The sequence below is a fragment of the Opisthocomus hoazin genome, chromosome 3, assembly GCF_030867145.1.
Source record: "Opisthocomus hoazin isolate bOpiHoa1 chromosome 3, bOpiHoa1.hap1, whole genome shotgun sequence".
Taxonomy (NCBI): domain Eukaryota; kingdom Metazoa; phylum Chordata; class Aves; order Opisthocomiformes; family Opisthocomidae; genus Opisthocomus; species Opisthocomus hoazin.
In genome coordinates this window covers 15853215-15880369 of record NC_134416.1, presented here as the reverse complement: position 1 = coordinate 15880369, position 27155 = coordinate 15853215, and the positions used below count along the sequence as shown (strand labels likewise).

Genomic DNA, 27155 nt, shown 5'->3' with positions numbered 1-27155 from the left:
CTACTCTGTGTGCTGTTCAAAATATTGATATACCTAGCTCAGCTGCAAAGGTGCAAAAGGACATCATCACTAAACTTGCCGCAACCAGTGAGAACTTGAAAGAGATGAGCAGATGATTACATACAAAGACTACTACAAACCACGACTGTTTGTAGAAGCAGTGCTTTGTAAAGAAGGGCAGAGGAAACCCACTGACAATTTTTTTTTAGTTACTAATTCTAGAGTTTTTAGATTTCTAGCATTTCTGTTTGTAATCCTGCCTTAAGAGCAGAGATGCCATATTTAATCAAAACTTAGCTACCATCATGTTCAATACCCAGTTGTGACCAGGTACTTCAACAGAAAAAATAGACATCCCAGCTAATACTTTGTAACCCATGTAGCCTTTGACTTCTCAGATACAGAAAAAAGGCATATTAGTTTTCACTAAAAATATTTGGCGACCTCTGTCTTTCGTAACTACGAATAACACAGAAGTTACGAAATACAGAGACCTTCTATTAAGTTCAAATAGCAATGTGAAAACCTGCAGCAGTGAAAACCCCAGGCCAGCGTAGCCCCATGTGAGACAGTATTTCACCTTGCATGTACTGTCCTCAAATTTTGTTCACTGCTCTTAAACAGGGTAACATGAAAAAAAAGGATGATGTCCCACTATACCACTAGGATGCTAAACAAAGAATCACAGAATCACAGAATGGTAGGGTTGGAAGGGACCTCTGGGAACCATCTAGTCCAACCCCCCTGCCAAAGCAGGGTCGCCTACAGCAGGCTGCACAGGACCTTGTCCAGGTGGGTTTTGAATATCTCCAGAGAAGGAGACTCCACAACCTCCCTGGGCAGCCTGTTCCAGTGCTCCGTCACCCTCAGAGGGAAGAAGTTCTTCCTCATGTTCAGATGGAACTTCCCATGCTTCAGTTTGTGCCCATTGCCCCTTGTCCTGTCTCTGGGCACCACTGAAAAGAGTCTGGCCCCATCCTTCTGACACCCATCCTTAAGATATTTATAAGCATTTATTAGGTCCCCTCGCAGCCTTCACTTCAGGTTGAACAAGCCCAGCTCCCTCAGTCTTTCCTTACAGGACAGATGCTCCAGTCCCCTCACTGTCCTCGTAGCCCTTGTAGCTGGACTCTCTCCAGCAGCTCCTCATCTTTCTTGAACTGGGGAGCCCAGAAGTGGATGCAGTACTCCAGATGGGGCCTCACCAGGGCAGAGTAGAGAGGAAGGAGAACCTTCCTCGACCTGCGGGCCACACTGTTCTTTATGCAGCCCAGGAGACCACTGGCCTTCTTGGCAACGAGGGTACGCTGCTGGCTCACGGTCAACTTGTCATCCACCAGCACACCCAGGTCCCTCTCCACACAGTTGCTCTCCAGCAGGTCAGCCCCTGGCCTGTACTGGTGCATTGGGTTGTTCCTCCCCAGGTGCAGGACCCTGCACTTGCCCTTTTCCTCTCCACCCAACTCTCCAGAAACTCCCTTCTTCCACAAAATCATAGAATTATCTCTCCTGATGCCTTTCTTAACATAATAACTATCATAATGATCATTTTAAATGTTGCTCCTTTCTTCACATCTTCCAAAAGTTATTCAGGATTCAGTTATTACAGAATCACAGAATGGTTGAGGTTGGAGGGGATGTCTCGAGGTCATCCGGTCCAATCCCTCTGCTCAAGCAGGGCCACCTAGAGCCACTTGCCCAGGAACATGTCTGGACAGCTTGGAGTATCTCCAAGGATGGAGACCCCACAACCTCTCTGGGCAAACTGCCCCAGTGCTCAGTCACCCTCACAGTAAAAAAGTGTTTCCTGATGTTCAGAGGGAACCTCCTATGTTTCAGTTTGTGCCCGTTGCCTCTGGTCCTTTCAGTGGACACAAGTTAAGACGCAGGAAAATCCATCTGAATACAAGAAAATGCTTTTCTACTGTGAGGGTACTCAAACAGTGAAGCGGGTTGCCCAGATAGATTGCAGAGCTTCCATCCTTAGAGATACTCAAAACTCAGTGGGACACAGCACTGTGCAACCTTGTTTGAGTGAATGGGGTTGCACTAGGTGATTTCAATAGGTCCTTTCCAACCCAAAGGACTTTGATTTCGTATCAGCCACTGCCAAATGTGTATAGCACTTTCACAAGAAGTTCTTTAACAACTCAGCAAACTGTTAATTCAACCCACCCAGCCAAAAGAAAGTGTGAGAACATGAACACAACTTCCAGTGAAATCAAAAGAGAGTATTTAGTGAAAACGTTCCCCACGGTGCTTCTCTTACCAAAAATCAGACATATGAGATTTTCACCAAAGTCTCTTCCTGTATCATTTCCACAAAACATGTGGGAGGCAACATGTTTTTAAACTTGCTCTTCAATATCAGATGGTGAATAAATTTGAAACTTTTCCTTTCAAATTTCAAAGTGAGTTTAGATAAAATTCTAGGACTTCTACTCTCATCTACGATGCTAATAAATAATGGAAGCTTGATTTCTTAGGAAAGACCAAAAACTTCACTTTCTAGCTCTTCAGAACAATTACAATCCCCCCCAATGAGGATTTTGAATTTTTGACTTATCAAGCAATAGCAACAACAACAACCAAAAAAAAACATCAAGTCACAAAACAGATAGGAATTACAGAACTAACAGACTCATGTCATTCAGTATCAGGACTCAAACAAAATTTCAGAACTCTAATACCCAGTTCAGTGTCCTATATAAATGAACATCATATTTGCAAGCTGAATTATTGAAACTCTTGCATAAGTGATGAATACAGAGTGTCTGCCATAAACAAACAGTTCAAATTCAAGGATGCATAACTTAGGATAGAAAGCAGCACTTGACCCTGAGTAACTGAAAACCAGTAGCTCTCTTTAATACTCTAGTTTTCAGGTAAGTCCGAGAAGTTGTCAGGTTTAACCTCGGCTAAGCAACATCTCAAAGGCTCTAGTCATTAAGGCAATGGTAGACAACCTCTTACAGATCTAGCTACACCATTTGAGAGTGCCACTACTCTCACAAATCTAAGTAGCAGGACTGTATGAACTCTCTGCAGTTTGCTTCCGAGTCTAGCTAGTTCCTACCTGCCTTCATCAGCTATATGAGTTAATCAAGGTGATATCACCTCTGAATCCGCTTACCAAGCCCTCTCCATCTTTTCAACTAGCAAATCTCCCAGAGCAATCATTGTCCAACAGGACACAACAAATACCTGAAGGACAGTAACAAGCATCTTAATTTAGTAGTCCAACAGTTAACCTGACAGAGTCATGTGATTTGCCTTATTCATATTATTTGTTTCAAAGTAACAAGCTAATTACATATAAGACTATCTGGACATATCTAATAAAATCAGAAATAAATCTTACAAAAACTTATTAGGAAAATGGTATATATTCCCAAGAACTTTGATACCATATGAACATTCTCAAGTTTAAAAACAGGAAGGAACAAAAATGACCACCCAATCTGACATTACATATCAAAAATCAGGACACATTTTGCACAACAAATTATCAGAATATAATAGTTTTGGTCTACGTAGTATTATACTGATGCAACCAAACTGATTTAACCAACTGTGCTGGAGTAAAAACATACAAAAAAGAAACCACAAAAGACCCCACAAAATCCATAATTCAGGGCAATCCTACCTCATGTGGAATTCTCACATGAATGTAGTTGTACCACTGTAAAATGTTCTCTACAATAATATAAATAAAATGCTACTGCCACAATAATGTAACCAAATTTTCTTTAAATAAATCAGAGTAAAACTTGGGCATAGATAAACCTGAAGTCCATCAAACAAAATATTTTAGCCAAAGATATTTTCTTACCAGAGAAAAAACACATGAGAAGGAGAGTTTCCTAAAGCACTGAGAATACTACTGGCATCCACTACTTCCTTTCCCCATAACGTATTTCTTAAAAAGTTTCTTATACTTTTACAAAACAATACAAAGAAAACAGTCAAAATTATTGCCAAAACGCTTTCCCCAAATTAAGTCACCATACCAAAGTTCACATTAGGAAATCCCCAGATAAAATGTGCCAGTACAATAAAATAGGCCACGCTTAACAGCAGACATTGCCTCAGCAGAGTGTTAAACACATCACTTACTGCTTTGACTCATGGTGACAAACCTCCAGCGTTGGATCGTTATAGATGAAAGCTGCTTCTAAATCATTGACTCTTACTCTGTAAATCCGGCACTGTTTACTGCTCAGTTTGATTCTATTCAGGTTTGCAACTGTGGGAAATATTGTCAGTTCCACATAACCCTACGAAAACACAAATCAAAACCTTCTATAAAATATTTACCAACTCACAAAGTAGAAATATATAAAAAAAAAAATCATTAATGCATTTCAAAGGAAAATCATAGGTAAATTTTTTTTTATTTAAAAAGGAAATTCATTTGCCCTTTTTGATGTCTAGAATACACTTTCTTTCATACCATTTAACAGGTGAATTTTCCCAGCTGTGAAACAGAACAAAACAAAACACATCAACATGACTGACAATCATGCTTATTTTACTGGAAGTGATCTGCCTCTACTGACTAGATTTCAAGTTATTAGCATCACTATGTTTTTCACCACTGTATTTTAGGTTTTGGTATCTGAGTTTGAGACAATGATTTTTAAAACCTAAGCAGAATCCATCTTGGCAAATACCTAAATTCACAAAAAGCGTCAATGACTTCAGGCCTGAATTCATGAAAGTCCCTTCAAAGCCCCAGTGAACTCACATATAAGCTAGAAAACTCTATAACCCTATCCCTAACATCAGCTAACACTGTTGAACATCAGTTTTGAATTGAAAATTGCTTTGTAATACTATTATACAATGCATTGACCTTCTTTTAGAAAGCTTTTCCTTACAGCGATTAAAGTGTTCACAACTAGAAGGTATTGTATTTGACACATCTCAAGGAATGACAGACTTACGAGAGGCATCAGATCAGAAAGTACAAAGAAGTTGAAGAACATAATTAGCTTGGAAGTGCACTTGTTTCCCCTAAAAGCACGAAGAAAACCCAGACTTTAATTTCTACTTTCACATTTTATTAAAAAATACTTACTACAACAGATTTTCTCTGAAAATTTATGTTGTTGATACAAACTACCTGGTGAGTTGTGCTGGAAAAAAAAATAATAATTTAAAATAAGTAAGGTTTCGCACAAATGCCAGCATTTAAAATAATATTTTAACCCAGTTTAAAAAAAATAGAGAGCTTGTACAGGATGTATGCACACATAGGTAAATATTGCATATAGCATATACTTATATAAGAATTCACGCTGGTCTAAATCTCTTACATGGTCCAAAACAAATAATGAAAACAAGTTGCACATAAAGTCAGAAAAGTTCCAATAAAATTAAAGTATAATATCATACCAGTATGAATGTTACTAGTAATACAGGAACATAACAACATTGCTTTTGAACATCACATAACAGTATGTAAAAATATACTAATAACAGAATCAAGTTCTAACACTTTAGTGATGTGTAGTATTAGAAACAGCACACAGCTGTAATATTTGCAATCAGAGATCTGTGGAAAATTTACCTAGTGAGTTGATGCTCACACATAATTTATGTAAGCAGGTACTATACATGAAAAAAGATATAGTATGTGCTTTTTACAATTAGTATGTCATAAGAACTTAGTATTTTAAACAGTAGTTATATATTAATCAAGATAGATATTTTAAATAAGTCAAATGCATTTGCTTAAATTTTGAATGATGTATTAGAACTTCTGGTAAATAAAACTCTGACTTTTTAAAGAATTTATAAGCTATTTCTATATTTTTTCTGTTGTAGTGGCATCTTCACCACAATTCACAGTAGTGCTATTCAACTCAAGATACAACCTTGCTATAATTCAACTTTTATAGCACATCACACATTACATGCACATACTCATGTACCTTGTGCATTAAAAAGTGACTTTGCTTCAGCTGAGCAAGTTCAATAAAAACTCCAAGAGAATGGTAACATCTAGTATCCAATGATGGATTCAAACATTACCTACATGTTCAAATGTATACGATAACAAGAGTGATTCTCTTTAAAAATACATTTGTGTTACAGATATATAAAGAAATCAAGGAGGTATGAACGGGAATACATAAAAGATCCACTGAAATCCACAACCAACTGCTTTACAGCTTGGTTACAAGCAAAATAATTCATGTGTAGAACTTACAATTTGCTTAACAAAACTGCCTGCTGCAACTGCAAGCATATTCTATATATAAGAAAGCCCTTAAGTCAAAAGGGTTGACACAGCAGCAAAAAAGGAAACACAGTAGTATGGTCTGTAATGCTGATACTGTGTGGGGAGATCTCCAAGGTTTGAAGAGTACAGCGTAAATACCTTTGCAAGGTGAGACTGCACGGTTGACAGACCCACTGTCCCCGAGCGAGTCCATATACACAATAAAACATACACCCACCACATGCATTCTCTGAGTGCAAGCTACGCCATAAGCAACAGTTACAGCCTTCTCAGGTAAATAATTACTGATCAGCCTGGGGGCCTTTTCAAATGCACATTGGTCTCAAGTATAGCAATTTTAAAAAAAATTGATACTTATAATTTATACGGTCTTGGGCTCTCAAATCCCTTGTCTCCTTTCTTCCTATTCATCCTGAACAGCAGCACTAAACACGCACTGCTGACCGTCAGACTGGCATCACCACCATGCTCGCTTGACGGGTCCTTCGGTTTTTCCCTGTGGCAGCCCGTACGCGATCACTCATCTCCCCAGCGGATCCGTGACTCCCGGCAGTCAGGCATCTTCAGCTCCAGCAAGCACCATAGTTGTAACACAACCAGCACTCCAGTCTTTCGCCAGGACCTTTTACGAGCGCAGCCCACGACCCCTCTCTCCGCCGGGGGTACGGCACCAGTTCGGAGGCGCTGCCCGCTTCCCCCTAGCAGCCGCGGCGTAAATCAACCGGCTCCACGGGCGGCGGAAGCGGGAGCCGCTGAATCGGGAAGGCCGCAGGCTCCCCACTCCCGGGCCGGCCGGTTGGGGCAGCCCCCTCTGCCGACAGGTGGGAGAGGGCTGGGAGGAGGGGAGCGCAGGCGGCGCCGCTAAGCCCCCGCGGTCCGGCCTTATAGTGCCCGCGGGCGCTGCTCCGGGCGGCGGCTGGGCTGGGGCCTCCCGCGGCTGGCTCTCGTCCGGGGCAGCAGGCTGGGGCCGACCGACATGGAGGGCGGGGCGGCCCACCGGCACGGCGCGACGTGGGCTCTGCGGGCCGCTCGAGGCTCCCCCTCAGCAGCACGCCCGCCGGGCCCCGCCGACATTCTTCCCCTCAGCAGCCGCCGCCATTTTGAGAGTAACCTTTCACCCCGGCGGTTGAAAGGTCACAGCCCCTTTAACGGAGCGTTATTTCTTGAAGGATGGGGAGCCTTTTGGAATGTTGTTCTTCAAAAGGGCGGCGCGCCGGTGTTAGAGGCGGCCATAAGCAAAAAAAAAAAGAAAATTCAACCGAAAAACTAATTTAAATGACGTATACAGGGCCGGGTCATGTAGTCAGGCGCATGCGCCCTGCGGAACCCCCGCGCGGGAGCCGGCGGGGGCGGGGCGCATGCGCACGCCGTGCCCGGGGGGCGGGGCCTCAGGGCGGCGGGAAGGCGGTGGCGGAGGGGGGAGGGGGAGGCCGGTCCGCTCCCTGGCGGCTGCGCGGCGGCCGGCGGGTCCGTAAGGGCTCCGCCGGGGTCTGACCGCAGCCCGGGGTTTATTTCCAGCGCCCGCAGCGGGCTCGGGGGCTCCCCTGAGGCGGGAGCGCCAGCCCGGGGCCGGCTGCAGCTCATGGCGCTGGCTGCCGCCATGGCGGCGGCTGCGGCGGGGACGGGAACGGTAACGCGCCCGACCGCCGCCGCGAAACCTCCCGGGGCCCTTCAGCCGCGTCTGCGGCCGTGCCTGCCCACGCCGAGCCGCTCCGGTAAAGCTGCGACGACTGAGCGGAGACCGCGTCCACCGGGGCGCACCGACGCCGGCTCGGGGGGAGCCGCTGAAGAACGTGACACTTGTAACAAGTAAAAGACTTAAGACGGTAACAACGCTGCTGGGGACGCGGCACAGCGCCACGAAAGGAGACTGGCCCCGACTCTAGGCTCCAGTTACGCTGTCGGGACGAAGCAACGCGAAGTTCCGTCCTAACCTAGATTTGTTCTGTCGCAAGCGAGTTGTCATTCCTCTGCTTTATGTTGAAATTTCGAGTGCTTGCGTCAGAGCAGCTAATGCAGCCAGCCCCTTCCGCAGCAGCAGTTCTGGAAATTTACGGAGTGTCATCTCATTTCCAATGTCTAATTAAACACTAATTAGAAGCCAAAATAATTTAGATAAACCGGAATCATTAACCTCGGTATTGTGATACAGCACTATTCATGTAATACTTGAATTCTTACCTCTTTCACTACACCCAGTGTATATACATATACACACACACACACTGTTGTGTCTCAGACTGCAAGACCATCAATTGTCTTGTGTATTTCAACTGAGAAACCTTGTATGACGCAACAGAAGTGATTTCCAAGGCTTTCGCACCCATCTTACCATTGATCCCTCCGAGAGGGAATGTTCTGGTGCTACAAAAAGCAAGGACCACAGCTGCTGGCAGCAGACAGTGACCAGGGGACTCGTCCCGCAGAGCCACTGTGAGCCATGCGACCCTCACCCCCCCCCGCGCCCCAGGTACGCGGAACGCAGGGAGCTGCTCTCGCACCAGTGGGCAAGAGTCAGCTGAGCTCAGGGAGTAGTTTTTCTTCGTCTCTTTAGCTGTAACAAAATTCCAAGGATGCACGCATCCATCTTTAGAGTTGCATTTGATTTATAGTTTCTCTCCTCTCTCGGCTCACCCTACATTTGGCATGCTGGCACTTCCAAGGTTGTTGATACCTTATGTCCAAGTCTGATGCAGCAAATGCCAAACCCACAATTGTCAAGTTGAAAAATAAACAATCTGAAAAATGTGTAATATTAAACTCTGGTTCACTGACATGCAAACAATCCTTTTTAATGATTACAGAATTTCAATTTCAGGCACTCCACTTTATGACAGTATGCTAAAGAAATCCTGTTTTATTGCTCTACACAGAATAATATTCCACCCTAAGTTTTCAAGGTATTTGCCATACCAAAGTTTATTAAAAAAAATTGTATTACAAAGTTTTACAAGTTCTCTTTAAAAAGCAAATAGTGTTCTATAAAACATAATTTTACCTCAGCTACCTTCTAATGGCAGTTTACAGGAAGTTCGTAACACATTGTCCAACTATTCCCTCGTATCGTCATCCTTGATTGCAAACTGGTTTTTTGTAATATTAACACTTGGCAGAATTTCCTTTAAGAAGTGTCAAGAGCTTGTGCCAATGTTATTCACAGACATGATCATAAAAAGAACTGCCTTCCAAAATTCAGACTAGTGTAGTCTCAATGAGGAATAATTTGTTCACGAGCTTGTCAAAGTCTGCAGTGTTCAAAATGTTAACACTGCAATGAAATCTTAGTCTTTAAGAGCACTCACTAATGGGCAAAAGACTAAGCATTTTGCTGTTCAATTTGATTGATTCAATTATTATCAAGGTTTTAATTTTTCATGTCAGACTTCAGTTTACGCATAGACAACTAAAGCGCATTCAAGAAGTAGCCTGACTCCTGGCATTCGCTACAGACACCAAGGCAAGAGAAGGTGGGCAAAGGAAGGCGGTCATGGGCTGCTGACGCTGTGGTTTCTTCGAAGAGGGAAGTGCCCTCACATTCGACTTTGAGCATAAAACAAAACTCCTTCAAGAAGCTTAGCTGTTTAAGCTCAATAACACCATATAATATCAGTTGACAACTCCTTTCTCAGAAGGCAGGAAGAAGCAGCGTTGACTGTTACTCCATGCAGTATTCCCAGTTCTTAGAACAATACTTGTTATGAGATGGGTCTTCTAGAGTTATAAACTTTAACACCATTCTGCATTGAGGAGCGAGCGTATTTTGTCAGAAGAGCACCAACCGTCTGTTTCTCTGCGCATAAGTCTCTACAGAGGAAATAAAGCAGGAGACATTGGCATTAGAGATTCCCACACAAAATGAATCCGTGAAATACTTGTAAATATAGCAATAAACTGAATTAGGGCATTGGGAGAAAAATAATACTACTTCAACTGTCACAGAATGCTTTACTTAAAGTTTAGAACTTGGCTTGACACTTAAGCAACAGGCAAAAAGACATTATTTACTTCAGAAACAAGGATTTTGGGTTTTTAGGGGGAGGGGGTTGGTTTTTAATATTACTGTTTTTTAAAGGGTTTTCAATCCAGCACAACAGTTAGCTTTGAACTACTTCAATATATTACAGTAAATTTAGAGCCACTCATAAAGGTTTGATGCAGTTACTTCTGAGTTACCATCTCCATCTGCTCACATGTACCCCGGCTGGGCCTTCCAGATAGCCCTGTAGCGTGTTAACCACCAAAAGAGCAAAGGACGCAGTGCAGGAAGCACTACTGCTCTACTGTTCTTGTGCTGCAAATATGGAGACCAATTATAAATGTCAGGAGGTTTATCCTTTGAATTAAGTCTGCCTCAATCAAACAAGACAGTTATTCCCCATTTAAGTTCAGTAGGATCAGCTTTTCACACAAGTTTAAATCCAATGAATATAGCTACAGTTCCCAGGGGTGGGTATTCTATTCACAGTGAATTTGTAGTCATTTAAAATGGAAAGTATAGCATGTGAGGCAATCATAGCTGATAAGAAGTCAGCTGTGCAAAAAGGGAAGAATATAACATTAATTATATTTTAATAAAAATAAACATATCCATACTGTATATAAGGGGTAATATCCACTTCTGTCCACTTTTCCCGTATGCTGAATAAGCTGTTGAATCTTTCCTGATTGTCTTCTGGTAAGTCTTCCACTTTTAGCAGAAAGATGGTCTCTGGTCTTGAGCTTTTATCCACAAGAGCCAAGCCCTGTAGATCAGCATCAGAAAGAAAATGTTAAGTAAAGACAATTAAACTTCCTTCTTTCCAGCAATAATCCATACATGTTGCCCTTTATACCTCCAAAGCCTTCCAAAACTGCACTACTAGAGGAAAAGTGATAAAGTATCATAAAGGCGCTGTTTCACAGGCAGTATTTATCATTTCCTTTATGACAACAAGGGAGGGGGAAATCCATTAAGTCCCAACATCTCTCTGGCTCCTTTGAGCAAAAGGGTTTCATAGTGCTTGCTGCTCTACTGGCTGTCCCTACAGTCTGCTCGACAATAACTTCAGCTTCTGTTCTAATTACATTTACAAGTATTAACTGTACAGCTGCAACTCTTCTTCAAACAGTGAAACATGCCAGACCCATGGAAACCTGAATTCCCATGACTGCTGACTACTGATGCTCATAGAGAATGCCATAAGATGTACTTTAACTCAAAAGCTGACAGAAATAACACAATCAATCCCCATTAATTGATAAAATAGATAAAATCTACATGTGACACATCAGTTAACAGCCTTCTCATGAAAGAATATCTTTACGTTTTTACCTTAAGCTGATCAAGCCTTGTTGTCATCCCTTCAGGGACACTTTGTTGCCAGACTTCTTGAAACTCTGATAGATTGAACTTAACTGCATTTTGCAAAAGCATTTGTGCTATAGCTCTGCATATTTTATCTTCACGCATTTCAAAGTAAACCTCCCCTGCTGAGAAATAAAAAAACAGTCTATCTTGGGTTCTTGCTTTTTAATAAAAGCACAAAGAACAGCCTCTTATTTCCATTCTGTTCTAGAGTCTCTTACAAACTAAATATCCTGGTTTTTCTTCTCCTCAGGAAAAGAAATTTCTTCTCATTCTCAAGAACAAATCAAGCAGAATATTATGTGTGTGTGCAGCACTGTCCGAGCTACAGTACTCACATCAATTAACATATTCGCCTCCCATCTTTTCCCCTTTCACAGCAACCCTGTTCCTCCTACAGCTTTCATTCCTATTTCTGAATGGCTTGTATTAAAGTGTTTGCTGTCTGTGGTTGAACAATTAAACAAAACTTTCACTTCCTTAATCATCCTTACAATATGAGACGGTGAAGGGAATAATGAGAATCTGTTTTCTTTCACACTGACTTGGCTAGAATTCTCTGAACGACGTCAGGCATAAACACTTCCTTCCACTTTTTCAGTCATCTGAACTTCCTGCAATTCAAACTCGTTCCTTGTGCAACCTGCCTAAGTATACTAAGACGACAATCTGTGTCACTCCAGCTACTTTCCTATGTCCTTTATGGTTGGATACAACCTCTACTTCAGCCAAAGGTGAGATGAAAGCAACTGTGGAGAAGAATTCAGATTAAGGCACTGAAATACCATGTCCATATGTGAGACGGGCAATGTGGATTTAATCAACACAATCAATGGATCTTGTGGTGCAGTTGAAGGGAACAAAGGCAGATGGCTACTTCAGGCCAGCTAAATTCAGGGACATCTACATGCCACTGACTATTCACAATAGCAAAATTAATTAATTGCTTCAACACATGATAGCTGAGACCTCCTACAGTATCTAAGAGAGATTCCATCTAAATTTTACAAGTCATCTGTCTTTAGTCACAAATTGTAGACACCTAATAAATCACTTCAGGTACCTCTGATAGTTCCTGATTTTTCCATAGTGTCTTGTACAGTTTAATAGAGCTTTGTCCTATGAAACTTCCTCTAACAATTTTACTGATTTTTAGTTTGCTGTTTGCTCCCTCCTTTTACTGGCATTATAGTAAATTCACTTGTTTGGGCCCTCCTCACAAGATCCGAATTTACTCATGAATTTCCTTTACGCAAAATTAAAATACGCGTGCTTTCCCAAACTTACCATCATCAACATATTTCCTTCCATAGCTTAAAAGAATATGTTCTATCATCTCTCTGAAAAAAAAATCCCACACATCAGAAATCAAGTTTTAAAACTGTTCATTAGGACACTACAGAAACAGTTACCAAGAATATGATGAAGGAACAGATAAAGTAAAAAAATCAAGGAGAATGGAGGATGGGACACATCTTCATGGCTGAAATTCATTGATAAAAACTGCAAGCTAAAAGACGACAAAAGGGGACAAAAAGGACAGACAGGAGTTAATACAGCATGTCAGCCCCAAGTCTCTTCCACTTTCTAGTTGTAACTACCAAAGACTAAAAGACATAAACAGAATAAGGAAGAGAGACTCTTGCAATGTCACTTCTTTCCAATGAGAAGTGATGCAAGTCACAAATTTGGTAAATTATCCCTTACTGAATAGCAGGCATTACTCTAGATCTCTGGCATAACATTACAACCTAACTGCAGACGCTAGTACTGAAGCAAGATTTCTTTTTGAGCCAAAAGCCAAATAAATGGAAAACACTACATGTTGTAAACTTAGGACTTTGTTTGAATGGTAATCTTAAATTATTTCATGACTCCAAACGGCAGTACAATAAGCTCAACTCTTGAGATCCGAGTTTTCTATTATACCAGGAAATATACCATCATCTCAGACATTACGCAAGAGGTAAATTAAACATTTTTGACTTGTGTCAGAACAAGCATTTCAAGACGGTCAGTAATTTATGGCTTAAGTACATGCTACTTCCATCATTTACAATTCAGCAGTAATGTTTCTACTATTGAACCAATCGAAATATTACCAATGGCAGTAAAATCAGTTTACTAACCTGTCTGTCTAAACTATTAATGTCCTTGTATATCTTAGAGCCGAAGAAAATATATCATTAACACCATGGTAACTGGAATCTTAGAGTTAGAAGACTATAATTCTAATAGATAATAATACTTGCAATTAGTAACAGTTAATAATGATTATAGATAATTTTAAGTACTAAGAGTAATTGCTTACTTGGGCTCTAGAGATCCAAGTTCCTCAAGGCAGGTACGTAAAGGAACCTTAGTTAAAGACCAGGACTCTGAGTCTATTAGCTGAGTCACGTGATTCAAGAGTTTCATCTCATAGTCAAATTCTAGAATTCTCCAGTATCCTGCCAAATAGAAAACCACAAAACAGTGTTAGAAGGAAAACATTAACACCTTAATTCTGTTCCCCTGAAGATACATTACAGGAGTCTAGACATTTACGTCACACCTTCACAGTGTACAGCAACAGCATTCTGTCCTTTTCAGGATTAAAACGGAGTAAAAGAACAGAATAGTACGAGCAAATGTAAAGGAAAAAGAAATGAAATAATCTCAATTATTCATAACTGTTTATGTAGATTAACTGCCACAGATACAAAGACACTACAAACCCCATCCCAAGATGAGTCAGACCTGGAAAACGTAATCATTAATTCAGAGACAGAACTGCATGAACAGAACTGGCTGCACTGGCCCTGCAAAGTGACAGTTCAGATACAGCCAAGTCCACAGAAATCCAGCTGTGACAAAGCACAGATCTGGTACAACAGTGCTGTGCAGCTGTAAATGACAAGGAAAGTCACCCATGAGATTTTCCTCACCTGCCTAATGGGACGGTATAAAGACGACAGAGCAGAAGTCTTCCCAGTGGTACTCAGTGATGGGAGAGGAGGCAACAAGCACAAGTTGCAACAAGGGAAATCCTAGCTTAGTATCTGGAGAATTTTTTTTCTCCTTGCACACAGTCAAACGTTGCAACAGCCTGGACACCAGTTGTGCAATCTCCATCCTTGGAAACGCTCAGAACTGAGCCAGCCACCTTCCAAAGCAGGCTCTTAGATCTGATAACCTCCATAACTCAGTTCTGCCCTGCATTATTCTATGACTCTAGGATTGCTGCCACCTGGCATCTGGGTGAGAGTTTGGGCTTGGTCAAGTACAGTATGAGTAGGACCTGTCCCAGGGTGAGGCACTTGCTCCAGCCTTGCCTCACATGGTAGGAAGACTTCTGAGATTAACCCAGTCTGGGAGGAAGAAAGGACTATGGAACTGCTGGGGTTACCTACGGATCAGCTATTTTTGCCTCTAGAACTGCAGAAAGCGGTATCCACTCATCCATGAAGAGAGCAAACAGCCAAAAAATATTCATGCTATGGGTGGGATACTCTGATGCCAGTGTTTGTAGAAGCAAATAAGGAATTACCCTGGGAAGAGCCAGACTGGTTGATGTCTGCTCAGTTTTATCTTTTTGATCAGCTTCATAGTAGCAGAAAATACAGGAAATACAGAAGCAGATCTTCATACCTTGAAATGACTTGCACCTTGAAAGACAAGGATGTGGAATGGGCCTTAGAAAAAGGAGACACAAATATCTGGGGGAAAAAAAGCAGGGTTATTTCCTCATAGGCAATAATATTCTTTAGAGACAAATACCTTCGATTTTGCAGGCATCTATAACCTGCAAGTGGTGCAGTATTTCTTCCTCACTTGCTTGAATCAGACTTAACAAATCTTCTGTTGTATACTGCAACAAGGCGAAAAAAAGAGGGAAATAAACCAGGTTGTCCTTACTCCTCCTTTGCTTCAGCAAGCATGCTAAATGTATTATAAGATATAATGAAAGAAAGACTTCACAGGTTGATTTTTTTTTCCCCAGGCTCTGAATTTTCTGAGGTTTACCACACTCTCTGAAACTTTTCCTGTAACTTACAACATTTTCTCAAAGGGTTATTCAATATAAAGATCAGTATAACTACAGGCACGTCTCTGTGCAATGCACAAGTAATACACCTCTATTCCCAGGATGTCAAACTAGCACAAATAGGCATCGCAAGTAAAGTATCACAGCAAGAATGAAAAGTGAATGTGTCCTGTCTTTCATAAATCACATATCTTGATCTATGAGATTCAAAGAAAAGGCAAAACAAGTCACATCACTTTTGGATAAGTCAGAAGTGAGAACCTCCACCGAGGGAAAGCCTGCTCTGGCATGACCTCAACAATTGTATTGTGTTTTGGTGTCCGCTAACCAATTAGCAGACACGTAGTACAGACCCAGCCACAGTACACACAGCTTTTTGCAGAACAGTTACTTGGTAAGATGGGAGGGTGCTGTGGAACTGTGGTAAAGATTTAAGAGATACGGGAGGAACAGAAAGTATCATGAAGAGTGAAGTAAAGGGAAGGAACACCAGACTTAAATCCATAGGAAATAGGGCTTCATCAATTCCTTCGTTCACCTTACAGCCTTTTTAATCAACTCTAATACATTTTCATCACCTCCGATACTCTAATACAAGCATTTTTAGGAACTCACTGCTCTCAGCTATGATGCTTTTATCAGCTGCATCACCCTCGCAAAAATAAAATGGTATGGGCTAACTTGCATCACATCCATACCATCAATTTCCAGATAAGGATAAGAAACGTATTAAATACATTGACTCAGGCGCATTGCATCATTTGAATATGCCTTGCCATCTCACTGTAAAATCCAGGACTTTAATTTGGTGCACCCTGAGCAAGCTATGTATTAGCCTGTTTCCTGGTTTTCCTGTAGTTTGCTAAATCACATCATTATGCATCAGGCTTCCTTAGAAAAATTCCTTACAGTGCTACAGTTCCTTATGATTCCTTTCCTGTAGTTCTCCGTGTACAATGTGTACAAACAACGGAAAACAATTAGAAGTTTACAGTAAGCCACCAAACCGTAGTAATTTGTTTTTGAACAGATTAAAGGTGGATTATTTGTTGCCAGCACCCAATATAAAGTGTAAGCAAACAACATAGCAAAACTTTTTACTACACACGTATTGTTTGGTACTCCAGTGAGAATTAGTCCCACAGGAAAGAAAGCTTTCCCATGGAGATCTTTCAGATTAAAGTTCCACTAGTAGCATGGCTAAGATTCATCTACATTTATCGGATATAGCTAGGTGTGCTCCAGTAAGCCAATACATGAAACATTCTCCTTCAAAACAAACAGAAGTGCTAATAATGCAACTTGTTTAGAGTAGTAGGCTTAAAAAATTAACTCAAAGCAGCACTGTGAAACATGTCAGCAAAGGTATTTTTCTACTTAACAATGTATCTTCACTTTAATTTGCCCACTACCAATTACAAGAAATTAATTTACGTAGCTGATTTACCTTTGAAAATGTCGAAGTCCGATCTTTCTGACTATCTGGCCCTTCATATGGACGTTCCATTAAAAGCTTCCTCAGCTTCTTCAGTTTAGGTCGGCACCTCCTTAATTCCCAAAAGTTATTGGAGAAGCCAGCAATCTACAAGAAGAAAGTGACTCTTAAAACATTTTAATCTCCCATTTGGATTCAAAGAAGCTTACCAAAAATTATCAGCAAAAAGCATTAATCTAGTCACTGAGAATAAGGATTTATTAATAGGGTAATTACCGTAAAGATGAAACAATCATAGTATTTTCAATTAAAAAAAATTTACTGCAGGCAATGAAGAACAAAAAAAACACTGTTGGCTGATACAAATGTGTTCATAGTGCATATGACAAAGGGAACAACTCATTTCCACATGCAAATAGCAGAGTATTATCATGGGATATATTCCTGCACAATCTGCATCAACATTTCTTTTCCTCTTAATGCCAAGTTATATTTCTGCCATAAAACCCCTCCTGTATTATCCTGTTTTCATCTTCCCTACTTCTTCCTGCGCTTGGGATCTACTTCGTGGTCTTTTTACACCTTAATGAATCATCATATCCCTAAGCTCAAGTAAAACCGACATTAACGAGACAGTAAGCTACACTTGCACACAACTAACAAGACATACAAGACATCTCCGTTCCTTACTCTGATTCAACAGACAAATTTAAAGCATGCAACCGGAAGCTCAGGTGTAATTGATTCAACAACACTGATCTAATAGAACTTTACCTTCAGAGTAACCCTGAGGTGTTTCATGGGGTACAGCTTGGACTTCCTAGCAGATTCTTTGAAGAGGACAGAGTATCGGGGGCCTTTCTGCATTGTTTCTGCTATTTACCAAACCAACAGAAGTGGGTACAGAATGGCAGAGCAGGCTCCACGTTTGTGACTCCTGACCCAACCACTAGCCCCTTGTAAAAAAGCCTCCATGAAAAAGCCTCCAGATAGTACTTTACAATAACCTAAATGCTTTACCAGACTACTATTTTTTTTAGGGTCATCCATTTAAAAAAACCCTCAAACTTTAAAATAGCTTTAAATAAATAGCTAAAAATAACTTTAAATCAACTATAAGCAAACCACCTATATGTAGTAGTCCTATCTAAATTCTAATATGCAGAAAGATCTCAATTTTTAATCTGTTCTGTAGCTTGCTTGTCACAAAAATCAGGTAAATACTAAATTCTTGATAAATGTCTAAATTTCCCCCGCCCCGTGTCAAACAGCATTTAACTAGTGTTAGATTTTTTTTTCCTGCCACGTTCTTTTCTGAGCAATTTAGTAATGAACAAGAAGGTACTCTGCATAGAAAAGAAAATAAGTAATTCTAAATTATATTCCAAAGCTCATAACTGGAGCTGGTCTGTGTGAGGTGAATAAAATGGCAGATGCTTTGACCTCGCAAGTGGTACAAAGAGCAGCACCGAGACTGCAGGAGCAGGGCAGCGAAGCCCCAAAATGCTGAGTAAACATACTGTCTATTGCTATGTTTCACAATTTGCAGTGTCAATATACCACGTAACTTTTTTGAAAACATTAAGAAAGCTCTTAGAAATAAAATTCTAAAAATAATTCCTAAGCAAATCACATGTATCGGGTTTGCAAGGTTTTGGTAGCAGGGGGGCTACAGGGATGGCTTCTGAGAAGCTGCTAGAAGCTTCCCCCATGTCCAACAGACCCAGTGGCAGCTGGCTCCAAGACGGACCCGCCACCGGCCAAGGCCAAGCCCATCAGCAACAGTGGTAGCACCTCTGGGATAAGATAGTTAAGAAGGGGAACAAACTGCAGTGGGACAGAGGAGTGAGCAGATGTGAGAGCAACAACTCTTCAGACTCCAAGGTCGGTGAGGAAGCAGGGGGAGGAGGTGCTCCAGGCGCCGGAGCAGAGATTCCCCTGCAGCCCCATGGTCTCATGGTGAGGCAGGCCGTGTCCCTGCAGCCCATGGAGGTCCACGGTGGAGCAGATCTCCACCTGCAGCCCGGGGAGGTTAACAGTAGAGCACCACTGAGTTGCCAGCCTGGCGTCACATATGAAGCACCTCAAAGAAGCTGATTTTGCTGCCCAGATAGGCAGCTGGGAGGAGACGTGGGAGCCGCTTGCTGAGCTGTGGGAATGCCTCTCCTGCTGTCTGGCAGACGACTCTGACACCAGCCAGGCCTCCCGGCTACGGCAAAGTCTGCTCTGCGACAGGCTCCTGTGGATTTGTGTCGAGCAGATGGCCAAGCCCAGGGTCTGCCCAGCACACGTTGACAGCGCTGTGGCCCCAGCCAAGGTGGCGTGCCACAGCTACCTGACCACCGTGCCGCAGCCTGCTCCCCTCTACCTGGAGAGGATCCTCTAGCATGGACTGAGCTCCGCAGTGCCTGCGTCCCCACTTGTGTGCCTCTGCCCAGGTGCTGCTTTGGGGATTCCCCAGTTGGAGAGTTAATGAAAATAAATTTACTCTTTGCATTTCATCCGTGGTTTTGTGGTTGTTCCTGCATCCTGCCAGTGCTGGTTCACACATCACATTTGTATTATGTTGACATGTGTAACTTCAGAGGACTAGTGAAATCATTAAACATAGCAAAAAAAGAATATGGAAGCATATTACTTTCTCATTAATCTACTTTAGTTTTAATTAACTTTTTCTACTAGCTGAACTGCTGACTTCACAGAAGAAATGATGGTGTTTTGATTACTATGTTCATCTAAGGACAGGATTACTCCGCAATGATGTCATTATATCCATTACAGCAAATAATAACCTAGTAATAATATTTGCCTAACTATTTCAAGTAGAAGTTTATTAACTATGCTTCAGAAGAGCAGAGAACAGTGAATTCCTTAAACTGAGAACTCCCAAATCATTCAGTCCAACAAATCCTTCCAGATGCTAGTTGAAAGAGTCACCTTTGCATACATTTCTGTATTTAAAAAATATTCAAGCATGACATGGTATAATCTGCCTTTTGGGGAAAGAACTCCTAAGAATCAATTTGCAAACATCTTTTTTGTTTTTTAAATAGCTACTAACTCTGAGAAACCAGATTTTCTTTGAAAGCTTTTAATACCTACTGTAATTACTAGTATATCACAGAATAGTAGGGGTTGGAAGGGACCTCTGTGGGTCATCTAGTCCAACCCCCCTGCCGAAGCAGGGTCACCTACAGCAGGCTGCACAGGACCTTGTCCAGGCGGGTCTTGAATATCTCCAGAGAGGGAGACTCCACCACCTCCCTGGGTAGCCTCTTCCAGTGCTCCGTCACCCTCAGAGGGAAGAAATTCTTCCTCATGTTCAGACGGAACTTCCTGTGCCTCAGTTTGTGCCCATTGCCCCTTGTCCTGTCACTGGGCACCACTGAAAAGAGCTTGGCCCCATCCTCCTGACACCCACCCTTCAGATATTTGTAGGCATTTATAAGGTCCCCTCGCAGCCTTCTCTTCTTCAGGCTGAACAAGCCCAGTTCCCTCAACCTCTCCTCGTAGGGGAGATGCTCCAGTCCCCTCACCATCCTCGTAGCCCTCCGCTGGACTCTCTCCAGTAGCTCTTCATCTTTCTTGAACTGGGGAGCCCAGAACTGGACACAGTACTCCAGATGAGGCCTCACCAGGGCAGTGTAGAGGGGAAGGAGAACCTCCCTCGTCCTGCTGGCCACACTCTTCTTGATGCACCCCAGGATCCCATTGGCTTTCTTGGCAGCCAGGGCACACTGCTGGCTCATGGTTAACCTGTCGTTCACCAGGACACCCAGGTCCCTCTCCGCGGAGCTGCTCTCCAGCAGGTCCACCCCAAGCCTGTACTGGTGCATGAGGTTGTTCCTCCCCAGGTGCAGGACCCTGCACTTGCCCTTGTTGAACCTCATCAGGTTCCTCTCTGCCCAGCTTTCCAGCCTATCCAGGTCACGCTGAACGGCAGCACAGCCTTCTGGTGTATCTACCACACCTCCCAGTTTGGTGTCGTCAGCAAACTTGCTGAGGGTACATTCTAAGTCTTCATCCAGGTCGTTGATGAAGAAGTTAAACAAGACTGGGCCCAGTACTGACCCCTGGGGGACACCACTTGTCACCAGCCTCCAACTAGACTCAGCGCCGCTGATGACAACCCTCTGAGTTCTGCCATTCAGCCAGTTCTCTATCCACTTCACCGACCACTCATCCAGCCCACACTTCCTCAGCTTCCCTAGGAGGAAATCATGGGAGACTGTATCGAAAGCCTTGCTGAAGTCAAGGTAGATAACACCCACGGCTCTCCCTTCGTCTACCCAGCCAGTCATGTCATCGTAGAAAGCTATCAGATTGGTCAGGCATGATTTCCCCTTGGTGAATCCATGCTGACTACTCCTGATAACCTTCTTTTCTTCCACTTGCTTGATGATGGCCTCCAGGATAAGCTGCTCCATCACCTTTCCTGGGATGGAGGTGAGGCTGACCGGCCTGTAGTTCCCTGGGTCCTCCTTCTTGCCCTTTTTGAAGATTGGAGTGACATTGGCCTTTCTCCAGTCCTCGGGCACCTCTCCTGTCCTCCAAGACCTTTCAAAGATGATGGAGAGTGGCTCAGCAATGACATCCGCCAGCTCCCTCGGCACTCGTGGGTGCATTCCATCGGGGCCCATGGATTTGTGGACATCCAGATTGCTTAAGCGATCCCTCACACAGTCCTCCTCAACCAAGGGAAAGTCGTCCTCTTTGTAGGCTTCTTCTCTTACCTCCGGGGCCTGGGATTCCTGAGGGCCAGTCTTAGCACTGCAGACTGAAGCAAAGAAGGCATTCAGTAGCTCTGCCTTCTCCGCATCCTCCGTCACCAGGACACCCGCCTCATTCAGCAGTAGCCCCACGTTGTCCCTAGCCTTCCTTTTGCTGCTGATGTAGTTGAAGAAGCCCTTCTTGTTGTTTTTGACATCCCTTGCCAGCTTCAATTCCAGGTGAGCCTTGGCCTTCCTCATCGCATCCCTGCATGCTCTCACCACGTTTCTGTACTCTTCCCAAGTGGCCTGTCCCTCTTTCCACATTCCATGGACCTTTCTCTTCTGCCTGATCTCCGCTAGAAGCTCCTTGTTTAACCATGCAGGTCTCCTGCCTCCTTTGCTAAATTTCTTTCTCAGGGGGATGCATTGCTCCTGTGCATGGAAGAAGTGTTGTTTAAAGAGCGACCAGCACTCATGGACCCCCCTGCCTTCGAGAGCCCTGGCCCACGGGATTCCTCCCAGTAGCTCCTTGAAGAAGGCAAAGTCAGCCCTCCTGAGGTCCAGGGTTTTGATCCTGCTTATCGCCCTGCTTCCTCCACGCAGGATCCTGAACTCAACCATTTCATGGTCACTGCAGCCGAGTCTACCTCCAACCTTCACATCCTCCACCAGTCCCTCCTCGTTTGTTAACACGAGGTCCAGCAGCGCGCCTTTCCTTGTTGGTTCCTCCACCACTTGCATCAGAAAGTTATCATCGATGCTCTGTAGGAACCTCCTGGATTGCGCCTGCCTAGCTGTATGGTCTTCCTAGTGATTACCTACAAGTAATTACTATCCACTGAAAATAAACCAAAGTTTTAATTTGTTAGAAACAATAATTATCATACATGATGGATAAAGTTCAGCTGCCTAAAGAACGGCCTTTGAGAAATTTCGGACACCCTAAGGTATAGCACACCCTCTGTGTACATAGCATATTTAGGAAGACATCCTCCTGGAGCCATTTTATATACAAAGAATCTACAGCAGGCTAACCTCCTTCTGAAGTAGCAGCTTGTAGCTAGACCAATACCACAAGGCTCCTAAAATAGCATTAGAAGCCTATGTTTAGACAACTGAATCCCAGATGGGTGTCACAAAAGCATCTTGGATAAAATACAAGGAATTATGAGAATAAGAAAGTAGAAAATAAAAGCAAACAAACAAAAACTCTGAAAGACGCACCTGTGAATGAATAATATCACAAGATGCTTGATCTGCATTCAGCTGTTCTGGAGTTTTGCAACCAGGAACAAACAGCAGCATATTTGAGGTATCTGCTACTTTCATGTCGTAAGTCTTATCTTTGCTGCATAACACTGCTTGTTCATCCTTTTCACCACGGATTACTAGGCTGGGGAAAAAAAAAAACACATAAAAATAAAGGTGTACAAAATAAAAGATGAACACATATTAAACTTGTCTGATTTTTTTCCACATTTATACATTGGTAAAGAAGTTATAAACGGCAGTTCTATTTGGTAGCAGCAGTCACAGTATACCAAAATATGAAGATACAATTGGCAACTAATCTAAAATATCTTAACACTATGTTTTTTCCTCACCTTTTTGACTTATCCCACTCTGAAAGACAAGTATTCAAGGTTTTTATGCAGATCACAGTTGAACCTCCTCACCTGCCTTTTCACACAAAACTCCCTAAAACACTGATTAGGTAATGCTTAAAGCCTGAACTAGTTCACTAATCTCAGAAATAAGATTACAACTAGAATTGGTCTTTAATGAAGACTGAAACTGGCGCGCTGTGAATCAATAAAGCAAACAGAAAGTGTCTATTGTGCAGCATCCTTCAGATAATTCTCTCTCAAAATTATACACATTTTCTTGTAAGTAATTCCAAGCAGAAAATAGACCTTCTAGAGCATTTCAGTACAAAGAATCAATGCAAGCTCCTCTCTTCAGCTCACATACTTGATTAAACAGAGATTCTTAGTGAGGATGTGATAATACCGAAGCAGGACCACAACAGTGGAACATTCCGTTCCTCCATGGCTACACTAGGTTAAGTGCTCAGATTCAATTTAAACAAACTGCTCATCTTGCTTCCAAAAGGTTGCACGCATGAACAAAGCTTGTCTGTGCCCCAGAAGGTCCTCAGCGTGACCCAGGCCTCTAACCAACGACAGTTTGTCAATAATGCACTGAGTATGGACAAGCTTAACAGCACACATGTCTGAGGACTATTTTCTTCAGAGAGAGTTCTAGTGTTGTATAATTTTAAACATTTTTATCATGTCACAGGCATTGCAGCAAACCAACAAATTTTAAAACAGTATCAAAAACTTCTCTAGAATCCGTTCTTGGTCCAGCACTAAATGCCACGTAACCATCCTACCAAATACCTATGCTAATACTGTACATCCTTCGCTGTCCTCTTTGTCTAAGTTGTAGACATCGTGCCATCCACCCGACCTCGAGTTCCAGCAGGAAAATCTCAAAGTCAGTGGGATTCTTTTAAGAATATAATCTCCTTTCCTAAACCCAAATTGTTAGGGATCTGTCTTCACATGCCCAGCGAGAAACTCTCCTCGGTTTTGTCTAGAAGTCTCCTCAGAAGCAATTTTTCCGTATTTAAAAAAAGAGAGCTATGACAGTCACCAATACAACAGCCTTCAGAAGTGGGAAACTTTAATAATAAAGTTGCTACTCTGATTGGATACTCTACCAGACTGAATGGTCTGGGAGAAGGACCCAAGGTTGCTTTGTGGCCTTGTCACCAATTGGCACTGTAGCAATACATAAACTATCCAACACATCCCATCTGGAATGGAGACCCCACCTGGAGTCCTGCATCCAGCTCTGCAGCCCTCAGCACAGGAAATAACACGGAGCTGTTGGAGTGTGTCCAGAGGGCTGAAGCATCTCTCCTATCGGGAAAGGCTGAGAGTTGGAGCTGATCAGCCTGGAGAAGAGAAGGCTCCGCGGAGACCTTATTGCGGTCTTTCAGGACTTAAAGTGGGCTTACAAGAAAAATGAGTTTAAACTCATTTAGCAAGTTTAAACTCGTTTAGTTTAAACTAAACGAGGGTTGGTTAAGATTGGATATCAGGAAGAAATTTTTCACGATGAGCGTGGTAAAGCACTGTAACAGGTTACCCAGAGAGGTGGTAGTGCCCCATTCCTGGAAACATTCAAGACCAGGTTAGATGGGGCTCTGAGCAACCTGATGGAGTTGAAGATGTCCCTGCTCACTGCAGGGGGGTTGGGCTGGATGACCTCCAAAGGTCCCTTCCAACTCAAACTATTCCATGATTCTATTTGATGATTCTATTCCATCTCCTTTTTTCACGCACACAACAATTACTTCGCTTAAATAATCTAAAGGTATTATAAATAGCCATCACACAGCGCTGGTTATGCTTGCTTTGTCCAGCTTCTAGCTTAGTGCCAGCTTTTCGTTTCCAATGTAACCGAGCCAGGTTTAAGGGACAGTGAGACTTTCACGCAAACCAGATTAACGGAATAAAAGTCTGGAAAAAAGCCACGTTGCGAGACCCACGTCAGCCACTCCACACTAAAGGCGGGACAGCTCAGCCCTGCCCCATCTCCACCCCCGCACCCCTCCGTTCACGCCGGGGCGGGCCGTAACGCTGCAAAACCCCAGCCTCCCGCCGCTGGGCCGGCCTGCCCCGGTCCCTCATCCTGCCTGGGGTAGCGGTCGCTACGGTCGCCGGGTCACAAGAGACGACGACGGGGGGGGGGGGAGGGGTCGTCGCCGGCCGGGCCGCGCCTCAGGCGACGGCGACGGCTACGGCGACGACCCCCCCAGGCCCGTACCTGCGTCCCGCCTCCAGATCGGCGCAGAGGCCCGGCTCCAGCTGCAGCAGGCAGCACTCGCCGGCGCCGGCCTGCGGACCGAAGCTGAGGCAGTGCACGACCGGCACCAGCTCGGCCGGGTTCAGTTTGGCCGTTCGCAGAGTCGCGTCCACCTCCGCTCGCTTCCGCATGGCGCCCGCTGCCTCAGCCCGCTCCGAAAAGCCCGCCGCGCCCGCCCGCACTCGCCCAGGCGGTGCCGGTCGGGGCAAGGGGCGGGGCGGCGCAGGAGGCGGTGAGGCGGGCTCAGGGTGGGTTGATTCTCTGGTTGCCTGCTGTGCGCCCGGACGTGGCCGGTGGGGCGGGCGGCAACTCCTCGGGGTTAAACAGCGGGGCATCGCTCTCCTCGGCGGTGGGAGTTCCCGGTTCCAAGCTCTCCATATGCCAATCAAATGCCATAAAAACCCACAAAATGTCCTAAATAACATCCATAAAATGTCCTAAATAGAATACATCGCAGAACCAAAGAGTCACTGAATGTTAGGGGTTGGAAGGGACCTCTGTTGGTTATCTAGTCCAAACCCCTTGCCAAAGCAGGCTGCACAGGACCTCATGCAGGCGGGTTTTGAATATCTCCAGAGAAGGAGATCCCACAACCTCTCTGGGCAGCCTGTTCCAGTGCTCCACCACCCTCAAAGTAAAGAAGTTTTTCCTCATGTTCAGATGGAACTTCTTATCCTTCAGTTTGTGCCCGTTGCCACTCGTCCTGTCGCTGGGCACCACTGAAAAGAGTTTGGCCCCATCCTCTTGACACCCACCCTTAAGATATTTATAGGCTTTTCTAAGATCCCCTCTCAGCCTTCTCTTCTTCTCTTCTTCAGGCTAAACAAGCCCAGCTCCCTCAGCCTTTCCTCATAGGAGAGATGCTCCAGTCCCCTCATCACCTTCGTAGCCCTGCTCTGGACTCTCTCCAGTAGTTCCTCATCTTTCCTGAACTGGGGAGCCCAGAACTGGACACAGTACTCCAGATGAGGCCTCACTAGGGCAGAGTAGAGGGGGAGGAGAACCTCCCTTCGACCTGCTGGCCACACTCTTCTTAATGCACCCCAGGATCCCACTGGCCTTCTTGGCAACCAGCTCATGGTCAACCTGTCATCCACCAGCACTCCTAGGTCCCCCTCAGCAGAGCTGCTCTCCAGCAGGCCAGCCCATATCTATAAAATACAACAAGAAGAGGCCCAGTATGGGAGTCCTTGCCCAGCTCTGATTCTAGGTATTTCCTTGGATACTCTGCGTATTGCCTTGACACCAGACCGTGACAGCAAGAGGAAGGCTGACCATGTGTCATGTTAATTTGGCAGAAAATAAACCCCCTTGCTTTCTAACCCTCTTCACTGAAGTGAGATGCTAGGTGCGGCTAGGTTTAAATTCTGAGTGATGTCCAATTTGCCACTACCAGTCCAGTCGCATTTAATACGTATATTAAACTACCATGATTCTGGATACACTAATAGCAGTCTGCACCTTCAGTCCAATCGTGCTCATGAACTAGCACGGCCGCATTTGGTCGCGTTCAG

General features: G+C 43.7%; 2 protein-coding genes across 3 annotated transcripts in view; both read right to left on the bottom strand.

The window, feature by feature from the left end:
* TAF2 (TATA-box binding protein associated factor 2) overlaps positions 1 to 7405 on the bottom strand; it is a 66603-nt gene extending 59198 nt beyond the window's left edge. Inside the window, exons 1-3 of one of the 2 annotated variants that reach the window (XM_075415635.1) lie at positions 6606 to 7405; positions 5081 to 5135; positions 4117 to 4277 (exon numbers count right to left, since the gene is read on the bottom strand). In XM_075415635.1, the coding sequence (XP_075271750.1) occupies positions 4117 to 4277; positions 5081 to 5135; positions 6606 to 6658 (269 nt within the window). In that variant the 5' untranslated portion in view covers positions 6659 to 7405. The remainder of the gene's footprint in view (positions 1 to 4116; positions 4278 to 5080; positions 5136 to 6605) is intronic. The other variant, XM_075415636.1, reaches the window with a different exon arrangement.
* A 1657-nt stretch (positions 7406 to 9062) lies between these two features.
* DSCC1 (DNA replication and sister chromatid cohesion 1) lies at positions 9063 to 25804 on the bottom strand. Its single transcript, XM_075415220.1, has 9 exons — positions 25603 to 25804; positions 22990 to 23158; positions 17066 to 17200; positions 15351 to 15441; positions 13903 to 14041; positions 12879 to 12931; positions 11559 to 11716; positions 10841 to 10989; positions 9063 to 10051 (listed from the first exon to the last, which is right to left on the bottom strand). The coding sequence occupies exons 1-9, from the start codon at positions 25770 to 25772 to the stop codon at positions 9943 to 9945; spliced, it is 1173 nt and encodes a 390-aa protein (XP_075271335.1). The 5' UTR covers positions 25773 to 25804; the 3' UTR covers positions 9063 to 9942.
* Between the last annotated feature and the right edge of the window lie 1351 nt (positions 25805 to 27155).